Raw genomic sequence first — 14,104 nt, 5'->3', positions numbered from 1 at the left:
AAAACCTTTGTCTTGTATAAATAATTTAATGTTTGGTTAAAATTTTTGGAAACATAAATAAAATTTATCATATTGATTTTTGAATTAATAATACATAAATTACTAAGTATTCATAAGAAAATTGTAGTGCATGTGCGACTAAACCACCTAATTAAACTAATATCTGTTTGGGTTTGTAGAGTTACGGATATCCGAATTTTTTTTATTAGAATCGAAAAAAATTGAATCGAATCAAATTTTACCGATATTTTGCCCATATATTTATATTTTTGAACATTATTTGGCCAGCCATATTACCCACAGTTTGATCGATTTCATGAGAAAGATTGCTTGATATCGTAGTAATAAAATTCTTAACGTGAGATAAAGTTGGTAAAATGCTTACACAATTTTCTTGAAGGAAAAAAAACAGAAAGAAAAACTTTTTAACACCTATTTGAGAAAGCAGTTTACAAAAAAAAATAATAATTTACACCTATTTGTCTTTTTTTTTTTGGTCGTTACACTTATTTGTCTTTATTACCCCCAAATAACTCGTCTCAAGAGTTGTTGTTGTTGTCGTCGTCGTCCAAGATATTTCTCAAAATTAGGGTTCTTTTTTTCTTAATTTCTCTGTGTGTTCACTGTTTCATCTCTATTTCTTAATCTTCACCTTCGCTTCCAATTCGATCTGCTCAAACTCGAAGGTTTTCTTCTAGATTTCGGTAGATATCATTTTGCTGGATTCTCAAAGGTCGCTGCTCTGTTTGAAGCTAATCGTTTGGAACTGATATTCAAATCTGATGGCTGGTTTTGATGAATGGCCCTTCTTTTTTCTCTTGGCAGGCTGAAGGGTGAAGAGGCATATCATTATTTGGTGTCTGTGATGATCTCGTAGGGCGATTATGCCAGGCATTCCTCTCGTCTCTCCTGCAGCCTCTTCGTATGTTCTCTTTCACTCTCGCTTCCCATTATAGATTAAAAGCTTCAAGCTTTACTCTTTTTTTTTTTCTTGTTGAAAGAGTGGATATTTCTTTAGTATGATAGTTAGACAGTGCACCTATTGAGCTTCCTTTTTTTTGGAATCGCAGTTGTTCAAGAAGCACAGATTCGATGTGCCATGAAGACTCCCGTGTTCTTATGTCTGAAGAGGAGGAGATTGCTGCTGAAGAGAGCTTGGTTGCGTATTGCAAGCCTGTCGAACTCTACAACATTCTTCAGCGCCGTGCTATTAGGAATGTATGTCTTTCTCTTAGCTTGGTTTACTTTTTTACATATGCCTTCCATCCTAAGTTCCTAACCATTTCTCTCCTCTCTTCTCTTCCGTGTAGCCCTTGTTTCTCCAGAGATGTTTACATTATAAGATTGAAGCTAAACATAAAAGGAGGTATTTTTTTCTTCTTCTTCTTCTCTTAAGTAGTTTTTGTCTTGTTATTAGACTAGTGGTGCTCAGTATTTTACTGTCGTGCAGAATACAAATGACTGTGTTCCTTTCGGGCACTATAGATGCTGGAGTACAAACTCAAAAGCTCTTCCCTCTCTATATCCTGTTGGCAAGACTCGTTTCTCCTAAGCCTGTTGCAGAGGTATGCTTTTGAACCTCGCACAGAATTGGATTCATCTTATTCTGATGTCAATTTTAACTTTAACATTTGGTCTCTAACACTTCTTTTTTTTTTCTTCAAATTGTAGTATTCTGCAGTATATAAGTTTAGCCGAGCATGCATTCTTACTGGCGTCGTGGGGGTTGATGGAGTTAGTCAAGCACAAGCCAACTTTCTTCTCCCTGATATGAATAAACTCGCGTTGGAGGCAAAATCAGGCTCACTCGCTATCTTATTTATCAGCTTTGGTTAGTGAGTTTGATCCATGTGTACAAATTATTTTGATGACTTCCATTTATGCACAGTATCCAGATAAAACTGATAAAATTATTTTCTAACTTGTAGCTGGTGCGCAAAATTCTCAATTTGGCATTGATTCAGGCAAGATCCATTCAGGTATTTCCCATTTCTCATTGATGTTACCTTTATGAAGCAAAGCTGCATTTTTTTCTCTCCATATCACAGTGTGGAATTGAAGAAACCTAAGTCTGATTGATGACAAAATGAATCAGGATGTTGTGATTGTAGTATTAGAGTTTTCTTTTTCTGATTCAGTCTTCATGAAAGTTTTTTAAAAATATTTTCTGGCAGGAAATATAGGTGGACATTGCCTATGGAGCAAAGTATCTCTGCAATCGCTCTATTCGTTGTGGCAGAAATCTCCAAACATGGACCTGGGACAGAAAGTCGACTCAGTCTCTCTTGTTGAAATGCAGCCTTGCTTCATAAAGGTAATACTCTCTAAATCGTTTTTAGTAGGTAAATGCTCTTCCCTTATCGACAAATCGTTGGTCCCTCTAGTGAAATGGTGACTCTGGATTTAACTTCTTTTATGTAACTTAAAAACGTAAAATTGAAAGTAACTGCTGGCATAACTTGTCCATTTCATTTGAATGAAAACGTTACTGGTATAACTTGTCCATTTCTGCAGTTAAAGTCTATGAATGAGGAAAAGTGTGTCTCAATTCAGGTTCCTAGCAATCCCCTCACCTCGGTAACTCCGCACACTTTGCTGTACATCCTTCCGTTATTCTGAAAATATTATTTTATAGTTACTTATAATTCTTGTTTGAAGAGCTCACCGCAACAAGTGCAAGTCACCATATCCGCAGAAGAGGTTGGGGCAACAGAAAAATCTCCTTATAGTTCATTTTCATATGATGACATCTCTTCCCCTTCAATGCTGCAAATTATCAGGTTTACTTCAGTTTAGACGACAATCCGGTTTCAGTTTTCTTGCCTCATTTCATTTTTATTTTAATAATTGTATTAACTTTGTTGACCTGTCTGGTCTGCTTCCTTAGTTTTCTTTAATTGCAAGTGTTACCTACGACATATAGTGTCCATCTCTTCATGTTGACTCTAAACCACTCTGCTACATTCATTCCCTAGGTTGAGAACACGGAATGTAGTTTTCAATTATAGATACTATAATAACAAACTGCAGAGGACCGAAGGTAATTTTAAATAATCGCTAAACATATGAAAATAAATAACATTTTTCTCATCATTCTTGTTGCAAATAACATTTTGGATTTTGTTTGCTTTGTATCTTGCAGTAACTGAAGACTTTTCTTGTCCATTCTGCTTAGTAAAATGTGCCAGTTTGAAGGTGGACTTTAATGTCAATTTCATACGTACCTCTCAGTCAAAGATACAGCTGTTGTTACTAGTCTTTGTAGTGATGCAATCTTTTTTTATGTTGTAGGGGCTGAAATATCATTTGCCATCAACCCATGATCTCTTCAATTTCGAGTTTTGGGTTTGTAACTTCATAACTCAGTTAGTTATTATTGCTCAATTCTTTTGTAGCCACTAATCTGCTCGACTTGGGGTTTAGGTGAGTGAAGAATATCAGGCTGTAAATGTGTCTCTCAAGAGTGAGACAATGATCTCCGAGGTTAGAGCATCTCTTATTTGTTCGCTTTTTGTCCATTAGATTTTCCGCTGTAGGTCTTTTCGGCTGTGACAATTTCATTTTCCAACCTAACATCCTCAATGAGTAGTTCTTGGAGTGGTTAAATAGCATAACTGGAATATCTTATTGTTATTTGTCACACTATGATTCTCTGCTATCTTTCAAAATGACATCGCTGTGGCCTTTAAATTTTGTGGCCATCAAAGCTAGACTGTAGAATAGAGTCCTGAATTATATAGGAGTGCAACCTTCGCCTAGCAGTTGGTGCTATAATTTATTCTATTTCTTCGTATTTTTTTTCCAGTTTGCTGATCATTTGTAGCGCAGTTTGCTAAATGTTAATGTTCACAATTCTTGTTTTCTCAGATTAACGAGGACGGCGTTGACCCGAAGCAGCAAACATTCTTTTTCTCGTAAGTAATCTGGCCTATTATTCTATCTTTACTTATCTTACTAGCATTGGGCTCTGAAAATTTCTACAATATATATGACAGTTCAAAGAAAGGCAGACGTAGAAGGCAAAAGAGTCAAGTACGGAGCTCAAGGCAGGGGCATCATCTTGGACTAGGCTGCCAGGTGCTAGATAAGACTGATGGTATGTGTTTGATTGTAATGAATCTTACTGGCTTCTTTCTCCATCATGTCATGAAAGCCTGTCTGTTTTAATGTTTATTTTCAGATGCTCATTCGGTTAGATGTGAGAAGAACCGAATAGCTCCTGGAAAGCATTGCGAAAGAATTGGGGTTGCTGAGTCTTCTGGTCAAAGAGTTCCTCCTGGCACGAGTCCTGCAGACGTCCAATCATGTGTTGATCCAGATTCTGTGCAGTCAATGGTTGGAAGTACGATGTTGCAATTTGCAAAAACGAGGAAGCTATCTATTGAACGGTCGGAATTGAGGAAGTATGTTTGATTTTATGTCCTAGTTATATTACTACTAATACTAGTAGCTTGCTCATCCCAAATTATGTGGCTGAGTTTTTCAATTGTTTTTAATCTCCTCCAGCCGTAGCCTCCTTCAGAAGAGAGAGTTCTTTCACTCTCATCGAGCTCAGGTGATCGATCTATTTCTACTTTTATCTCTCTTGCTTATGAAGATTGCAACTGATTTTGATTTCTACTGTGTGTGTGCTAACGCAGCCCATGGCTCTAGAACAAGTACTTTCTGACAGAGATAGTGAAGATGAAGTTGATGATGATGTGGCAGATTTTGAAGATAGAAGGGTAATGTTTTAGAACTTAACCACATTAGCGTACTTACGTTTAACTGGGAGTTGGGATGCCTATGCAGCTAGTCTTCCATATTCCTTTCCCTTTTCACAAGAAGCATATATCTACCAAACTACCGAACTTCGTAGGAAAATTGTTGTTATATAGTATGGTAGAGATTCATTACAAAATATGTGAGAGGTTGGTCCGAACCAGAATATGCTAACACTCTTTTCTAGAAATGACGTCTCTGTTTGGTTGTCGGTTCCATCTTTTCACAAGAAGCATATATCTACTTTTATCTCTCTGTTTGGTTGTCGGTCCGAACCAGAGTATACCGTTTTTCTTCTTTTTACTATTTGAAACTTTGCTTTCTTTCCAGATGCTTGACGATTTCGTTGATGTGACCAAGGATGAGAAACAGATGATGCATATGTGGAACTCGTTTGTGAGGAAGCAGCGGTATGTCTTATCTCTTTTCAGTACATATATGTCGAGTCTTACTGTAAACAAATTTAGCGTAACATGCGTAAATAGTTTGTGGATAACATGTGTAATAGTGTCTTACTGCACGAGTTATTTTGATAAAAAAAAAAAGAGAAAAAGAACACTGATAAAAGATTATCTCAGGTTTAGCATTACCTTGACACTAGATTTTGACCCTTTGCAGAGTATTAGCAGATGGTCACATTCCATGGGCATGTGAAGCGTTTTCAAGATTGCACGGCTCCATCATGGTTCGAATACCGCATTTGATCTGGTAATTCAACTCTCATTTCCTGCATGGCTTGGTTTGACAAGTGTTTCATAGAAGAAAGTGTTTTTTTTTTGTTGTTGTTGTTGATAAAGGTGAGAACTTGTGTAGGTGCTGGAGAATGTTTATGGTTAAACTGTGGAACCATGGCCTTCTTGACGCCAGAACCATGAACAACTGTAATGTCTTTCTCGAACAGCTCCCAAATTGAAGACCCAGGAACACTATTTAACTAGAAGAAAAGTGTAAACATTAAAATGTGAGAGAAAAGAGTTTTGTGTCTGATTTTTAACCACTTTGGTCCTTTGATCTGTGATTGTTTTGGCTGTACACTATTTCCAGTGTTATTAATTTACATTTTCTTATCCAGGATTATGTTTTTTTTTTTAACACATAATCCTTCTATTGATTTGACTTTGAGAGGATCATTTTTTTCTGAGTGAATCTAAGTGCACTACTTTAGGCCAAAAGAACACTAATTAACACAACAGTGAATTTCTCTCACAAAGTTAGTTCAATGCTGGTTTCGTCTATGTTTATTATTGTTCTTAAGCTTTGGAGCTGGTGGTGGCTTTGGACGATACAGAACCGTAGACTTCCTTCCAGGTCTCTCTGGTGGAAGCAATTCTTATACAAATCCCAAAACTCATCTCTGACTTATCCCTTGACATCTGTGGGCATTTCTAGCACAATCATAGCTAAACGTGAAAGCTACGCCAATAATCAAGTCAACTTAATATAACAACTGAGACTGAGAGATCTACAACAGAACTGAGTATACAAACACAACCAACAAGAAGAATATGACTTGTAAGAAAAATAAAACAAAGAAACAAGAGCTGGATTTTCTTATCCAGGATTATGTTAATTTACATTATTTATTAGTTCACATTTTTTTTATTTAGGAGTTATATTAATTTACAATATTTAGTTTTTCGTTTAGGGTGTTATTAATTTACATTTTTATTCATATTAAGTATTTCTTCTTTTCGTTTTGGGTTTTGTTAGTTTACATTTTTTATTCTAGAGTTATTAATTTCCCTTACATAATAGATTTGGCAATATAACTTTTGTCATAAAGATAATTTCACCGGATATATGGTAATAACTATTCAGTTAAATCATATAAAAGGGCCATCAGTATTTTACAAAGGGAAGGCTCTCTCGAACGATGATCGAGGCTTTGGTTAAACTCTTGAAGGAGCAGGAAGATCCTCTTGATTTTATGATCGTGTTACCATTCATTGTGACCATCATTGTGTTTCTAGTTTCGTCCTTCCCTTACAAGAAACATATTCGAGATTGGCAACTTAATGAATTCAAAGTTGCTGCGTCAGATCACAAAGTTCTTCTTTTCTTGTTCTACTTCCTTTGTGGCGCATCAACACCTAACGACAATTAAGCTCAGAACCAAACCAACCCGGGCCTTGCTGTGTTGAGGTTTCTAATCAAAAGTGGCTGGGGCATGGTCTCTTTTGTGCTCTTCTCGAAGATTTGCGTTATTTTACGTTCAAAACCCTTGGAATCGACCATCAAGACAAAATCTGATGAGCGATGATGGATCTTGTAGCATGAATTCTTTGATTTATTAGGATTTTCTTCTATTTAATTACTACTATTCGTTCTTAATTTCTTCTTTGTTTTAATTAGAGGCTTTTACTAATCCATTCTCCTTTATTCAGTTGGATCCTTTATACCATTGATAAAGTTGTCCATTAGATTATGTTTTCTTAGCAAATACTACTACGAACTTATTAGGTAAAGGCCATATGACAAAATTATGTCGGATTGAAAGTTACATCTTGTTAAGGACATAAATCTTACGGTCAGAAGACTTTGTCTCTCTCTGGTGATGCCAGGAGAAAGTGACATCTGTCTCACTCAAATTACAATTTTTCGGTTATAATAATTATTTAAAAAGGTTTTAGTATAGTTATTTGAGCTGATAAACAAACACAATCTTGGCCCATGTAGCACTTTCACTACAAGAAAACACAAGTTTTACGAGGGCAGTTTTCCTCGTTACTTCGTCGTAAAAGCAGTGTTACGACGAATTAGCGAGGAAACGCGTTTCGTCGTTATACGTTTGTCGTAACGCATATATCCTCGCTAATTCGTCGTAAGTTAGCGAGGAAATAATTTCGTCGTAAAAGCGAAGGAGGATATTTCGTCGTAAAGACCACGTAAAGATTCCACGTAAGGACGTCGCTAAGTTTCCTCGTAAATACCACGAAAAGCTTTCCTCGTAAAACCCACGTAAATAAATACTCGTAAAATTAACGTAAATACCTTGAGAGCTTTCCACGTAAAGAAAACGTAAAAACCTTGATAGATTTCCACGTTATTTCCATGTAAATGTTTCCTCGTAAAAACCACGTTAAGCTTCCACGTAAAGAAGCCGCAAAATTAGCTACGAATTTACTTCGTTTCATTATTTTATAGAAATATAAAAAATTATAATTATAAATATAATTATAAATATAATTTAAATTATTAATAAAATTAAAATTCTAAAAAAATCAAAACCAAAATATTTTATATAGAAATAAGTTTTGAATTCATAATACAATAACCGAAATTAAAAAGAACTAAGGGTGGTCGTTAATTAATCGCCTCGTAGAATTCATCACTCCTCGCCTGAACATCCGCCTCGGCATGTGAGTCGTCGGTCGGTGACTGGCCTGGGATAGGATTTTGTTGTCGCATGGTCCTCAACAAAGTCGCCCATTCCGGATTTGTGGCCGCTACAACGTCCAAGAAGCCCTCGAGTCCACCCATACGAGATCGGAGCTGAGTAGACTCTATACGCAGCTGAGTAGACTCTCTACGCAGCTCTTCGGACTCCCTACGCAGCTGAGAGACTTCCTCATCCCGTCGCTGAACATAAGACGATGTCGCTCTCGGAACATCGTTGACGGAACCAATCCCCAACGTCCGTCCCTTTTTTTTAGGGACAACCTTAAAAACAAAAAATAAATTTTGTTAGTAAAAATTTAAAGTTAAATTAAATGAATATTTAAAAAAATTAAAATTTTAGAAAATTTACCTCCTCGTAAAGCTTATCCACTTCAGGTGTGGATAAGGTGACGGGTAATCCATCGGTGGACTGTTGGGTCAGCTGGGTCTGGCGTTCTTCAACCCGAGCAGCCAAATCGTTGTAGATTTGCTCGGACTTGCCATCTATAAATCGGCCCGCCTTGTTCTTGTGGGTCCTCTCGTAAAGTTGCATAAGAGACGGGAATTCTCCCGTCTCTTTGGCCTAAAAAAACATTTAAGAAAGTTGTTAATTAGAATATATATAAAAATATACTAAAAATTTAATATAATTAAATTTTTAATTACCATTTCCAAACGGACACCGGCGTGGGGTTTTTGGCCCGTAGTGTGAAGCATCGGCCCGTTCCCGTGCTCATCGACTGTGTTACGGGAGTTAGAGCAAGACTGGGCGATTCTAATGGAATCAGGAAGACGCCAATATCGGATGAGGCCATCCCAGACATCCGTGGTGAGCTCAGCGGGTTTGCCACGCTCATACCCCTTCACGATCCAGTCACCCTTCCAGTTGGAGACCGTGTCCAACAAGCGAACTTTCGCCTTCGCTTCAAACTTCTTTCTCACCCTCTCAGTGATCCCCAAGGCCCAATTATATTTTTGCTGTTGGAAAAAATAATTTATAATTAGTTTTTTAGAAAAAAATATATATATAAATAATAAAAAAATTTAAAGATATATATTTAATTAATAGAACTTACAGCGTAAATTTTGAACCACGTCTTTCTGACGTAGTGGGGCGTCATTTTCCAGTTCGGATGTGCCATGGAGAAGTAACCTTTTATCGTATCGGTTACGTCCGATGCAAGACATCCGTCAATCCCCCACCTGAAAAATACAAATTTAAAATATAAATTATTTTTTAAAGTTATAAAAGAATTTAAAAAGAATAAAAAAATAATGAAACATACCATAAAGTTCCGTCCGGTCGGTCGGGGTCGATGACTGGTAAACCTTCTCTGCCTGGCAGACGGAGAATGTCCTCTACGGTGTACTGCGAGTAAGGAGCACTCGGAGGCACCATCAAATCGGGATGAATCTCGCCGCGGGCATCGGAGGTGCCGGCATCGTAGGAGGCACAGGAGGAGGAGGAGGCATCTGGGGAGGCACGTGAAGAACCGATGGTGCACTAGAAGAAGGAGATCCAATGACTCTCTGAGTGTACTGAGTCTCGGGGACAGTCTCCTGACCCGAAGAACCGGGAGCTGAAGAAGACGACGGGTCTAAACGACTACCCGGCTCACCAACACATCTCTCTGTAATGGGCAGTAAGTCTACCTTTTCGAACCTGAGAAAAAAATTTAATTTTTTAAATTTTCGTGAACATATACTTCCCAACATTATCCACCTAATCAACACTAAATAACATAAGATCCGTAAACCTATCTAAATTCCCTATACTAACCACCTAATCTATCCTAAACTAATCAAACTAGAGAGGAATTAGAGAGACTTACCATTGCTACGAATTAGGGAGGAAGTGGAGAGGAAGTAGAGAGGAAAGACGGAGCGAGCTCGCTCGGGATATATATAAGATTACTTGTCCTCGTAAATTCCTCGTAAACTTACGAGGAATTACAGAGGCCCGCGTTTTCAGTTACGACGAAATAGCGACGAAATACAAAGGCCCGCGTTTTCGTTAACGACGTTTTTACGACGAAAAGGGTTACGTGGAATTAACGAGTTAACCAGTTACGAGGAATTAGCGAGCCTTTATTTTCTATAAATACCCACAACTTTCCTTCTCAAACCACACACACAAACTCACAAAACACACCCTATCTCAAATCACACTCCTCACCAAAATACTTTTCAAATTAGAAATATTTGAAAAAAAAAAGAAGAAAAGAAGATATTAGAATTTATGTGGGTGAGACTTAAGTCTCGCCACATATAATTCCAGTATCTTTCTTTTTTTTTTTTTCTAGTTTTTATACTATGAGGAAGTAGCAAGTCCCGCTTTTCACCAATTTAGAAAATTTGGAAAAAAAAAGAAGAGAAGAAGATATTTGGAACTCATGTGGTCGAGACTTACGTAAGTCTCGCCAAATGTGATTCAAGCATCTTTCTTCTCTTCTTTTTTTTAGTATTTTTAATATTTTCGTCGTAATATCGTCGTTAGTTTACGACTCTTTTACGACGATTTTGGCTTACGTGGAATTAGCGTGCCCCGCTTTTTTAATTTCGTCGTAAAGTCCTCGTGGCCTTACGAGGTGTTTACGACGAAATCATCCTACGTGGAATTAGCGTGCCCCGCTTTTTTAATTTCGTCGTAAAGTCCTCGTGGCCTTACGAGGTGTTTACGACGAAATCATCCTACGTGGAATTAAAGAGTGCCTTCTTCGTCATTTACTTTACGTGGTATTTACGTCAATTTACCTTACGAGGTGTTTACGACGATTCTTTCCTACGTGGAATAAACGAGTTCCTCCTTCGTCATTTACTTTACGTGGCATTTACGTCAATTTACATTACGAGGTCTTTACGACGATTCTGTCCTACGTGGAATAAACGAGGATTACGTCGTACATTCGACGTCAGGTTACGAGGAATTAACGAGCAGTACCTTTAATTCCCTAAAATCCGAAACCCCAAACCCCAAAACCCATATTCCTTATCTTCTACTTCATATATTCCAAACCCCATCTTTATTTTCATTCCAAACCACAATTCCCACATTTACTTATTTATAAAACAAACTCCCACAATTTCTTATTCATAAAACAAACTCCCACATTACCTTATTCATAAAACAAACTCTCACATTACCTTATTCATAAAACAAACTACACAAAATCAAATACATCAATCGGATACATCGACATTCTCGTCATCACTAGAAATATCATCATTTTCATTAAACTCGTCTTCTACAGCTTCGTCTGTGGCATCATCGGTAAGATCTTCGTATTCGTGATTATGCGGATCAATGAGAAGGATGTCAAATACATCAATCATGATGTTCTCAAAGAAATTCTTCTCTATATGCATCACATCGAGGTTGTGGCGCAGAAGAAGATCCTTCCAATATGGCAACTCCCAAAATATACTCTTCTTGTGCCAGTTGTGATGAACACCGTAAGAATCAGGCATATTACGAGGGACATGCCAATTACCACCCCAACGAACTGTTTCGTTAGCTCCGTAGTAGTCGATTTGTGCTTCAATTTGTTCTCCAGTTAGATATGGTGGAGAAGTGTCTCTCACAACCCTTTTGTGCCTAAACAAATTCTTGTTTCTTCGGTAAGGATGGCCAATGGGAAGAAATCGACGATGACAATCAAACCAACTTGTCTTCCTACCATTCTTCAGTTGAAACGCATCTGTCGTTCCATTACAATATGGACAAGCTAATCTCCCATGTGTAGTCCATCCAGACAACATCCCATATGCAGGAAAGTCACTTATGGTCCACAAAAGCATAGCTCGCATCGTAAAATTCGTCTTCGTTGAACAGTCATACGTCCTCACCCCTGTTGACCACAAATCCTTCAACTCTTTTATCAGTGGTTGTAAGAAAACATCCAGGGACCTTTTTGGATGGTTCGGACCAGGTATCAATATCGTCAAGAATAGCAACTCCCGTTGCATGCACATCTCCGGTGGCAGGTTGTATGGCGTAAGAAAGACTGGCCACAATGAATATTGTCTCCCTGACATTCCGAACGGACTAAATCCATCTGTGCATAATCCGAGATACACATTCCGGCTATTGCTAGCAAAATCCGGATGTACTTTGTTGAAATGTTTCCAGGCTCTTGCATCTGATGGATGAGTCATCTCACCATCCGTCTGAGTATGCTCGGCATGCCATCTCATCTTTGCAGCAGTCTGCTCTGATTGATACAATCTTTTCAATCTGTCTGTAATTGGTAGGTACCACATCCTTTGGTACGGTACCCTATTACGTCCCCGTCCTTGCGGCTTGAATCGTGGCTTCTTGCAGAATCGACATACTTCTAGCTTCTCATCATCTCCCCAATAGATCATGCAGTTGTCGATGCAGACATCTATCATCTCCGAAGGCAACCCAAGACTATAAACTAATTTCTGAATCTCATAATAAGAATCAGCAGACACATTGTCTTCCGGCAAATACTCTTTAAACAAGTCCGCCCATTCGTTCATGCAACTTTCAGGTAGATTGTGATCAGTTTTAATATTCATCATTCTAGCAGCCAACGACAATTTAGAGAGACCTTCTCTACAACCACTGTAAAGTGGTTGATTCGCCGCGTTTAACATTCCGTAAAACTTTTTTGCATCTATATTAGGTTCTTCATCTTCATCATGAGCTACGAATGCATCAGCTACCATATCATGAACCCTATCATAATCTACCATCTCCTCCTGATGGTAACTATGTTCATTATGCAAATGATGATTAACCGGTTCTTCCTGAAAATTGCTATTACTACTACTAGCTTCATTCTGATCATAATTATAACCTTCCCCATGTTGAAACCAGATATAGTAATTTGGCGTGAAACCTCTATTTATTAAATGCTTCCAAACATTTTCACGGTTTGCCAATTTCGAATTGTTGCATTTCCGACAAGGACAGAACATCTTACCACTTTCTTGGGCGAGCGGTGTTGAATCTGCTTGGTGCATAAATGTCTCCAGCCCCGCAAGGTATTCTTTCGTCACTCTCCCGTTAGCATCTCTATGCATATACATCCAATTCCGCAACTCGTAAATAGTCCCAGAGCCAGCCATTTTTTTTTCTTTCACGTTTTTTGTTGTTGGTGTGTTTAAAATGATGTTCCAACATCCATATTTATAGAAAATTTCGAATCTGGTAGTTGTAATTTTACTATGAAATTACGACGAAAATTAATTGTATGGCCAAAAAAAAACGTGAGCCACCTACCAAGTTGGTGGATTCAAAATTTCCTCGTTAAGTACACGTAAAATATTTCGTCGTAAAGCACTCGCGAAATTTACGTGGATTTTACGAGGAAAAACTATTTCCTCGTAAAAGCCACGTCAATTTACATCGTCTTTACGACGAATATTTTTTGTCGTTAACTTACGACGAAATAACGATGCTTTTCTTTCTCAACGTACTTTCCTCGCAAAATCAACGTTTTTTTACGAGGATTATTTTTCCTCGTTAAACTTCCTCGGTAAAGATACGTTTTCTTGTAGTGTTTCACTATGTAGCGATTGTAAAACTATAGAGTTCTAATTAAGAAGATTTTGTCTCTTTCCTGGTTATGCCACATCATTAAATAAGGCAAAGAGAGAGTGACACCTATCTCACTCAAATTACAATTTCTCGATTTTGATAATTATTTAAGAATGTTTTAGTATAGTTATTTAGGTTGACAAACAAACACAATCTTGGCCCATGTAGCACTTTCACTATGTAGCGGCCGTAAAACTATAAGATTTTAATTAAGAAGACTTTGTCTCTTTCCTGGTGATGTCACATCATTAAATAGGGCAAGGAGAGAGTGACATTTGTCTCACTCAAATTACAATTTCTCGATTCTGATAATTATTTAAGAAGGTTTTAGTATAGTTATTTGGGCTGACAAACAAACACAATTTTGGCATATGTAGCACATTCATTATGTAGATGCCG

At 37.6% G+C, this 14,104-nt stretch overlaps 1 protein-coding gene across 2 annotated transcripts; it reads left to right on the top strand.

Moving 5' to 3' along the window:
* The first annotated feature begins 482 nt into the window (after window positions 1–482).
* Window positions 483–5,872, top strand: LOC103844380 (polycomb group protein EMBRYONIC FLOWER 2). 2 transcript variants are annotated; one of them, XM_033282164.1, is made up of 22 exons: window positions 483–733; window positions 826–922; window positions 1,071–1,218; window positions 1,311–1,366; window positions 1,451–1,565; window positions 1,672–1,831; window positions 1,929–1,979; window positions 2,184–2,314; window positions 2,515–2,577; window positions 2,659–2,780; window positions 2,976–3,040; window positions 3,143–3,195; window positions 3,292–3,345; window positions 3,424–3,483; window positions 3,868–3,914; window positions 3,996–4,096; window positions 4,181–4,403; window positions 4,507–4,555; window positions 4,641–4,724; window positions 5,092–5,171; window positions 5,380–5,469; window positions 5,575–5,872. In XM_033282164.1, the coding sequence occupies exons 2-22, from the start codon at window positions 885–887 to the stop codon at window positions 5,672–5,674; spliced, it is 1,890 nt and encodes a 629-aa protein (XP_033138055.1). In that variant the 5' UTR covers window positions 483–733; window positions 826–884; the 3' UTR covers window positions 5,675–5,872. The 2 variants fall into 2 exon arrangements, with proteins under 2 accessions (XP_033138055.1, XP_009119423.1); XM_009121175.3 differs by having other exon boundaries at window positions 2,175–2,314.
* Window positions 5,873–14,104: the final 8,232 nt, after the last annotated feature.

The sequence above is a fragment of the Brassica rapa genome, chromosome A10 (genome assembly GCF_000309985.2).
Source record: "Brassica rapa cultivar Chiifu-401-42 chromosome A10, CAAS_Brap_v3.01, whole genome shotgun sequence".
Classification (NCBI taxonomy): domain Eukaryota; kingdom Viridiplantae; phylum Streptophyta; class Magnoliopsida; order Brassicales; family Brassicaceae; genus Brassica; species Brassica rapa.
This window is presented reverse-complemented; position numbering and strand designations above follow the sequence as displayed.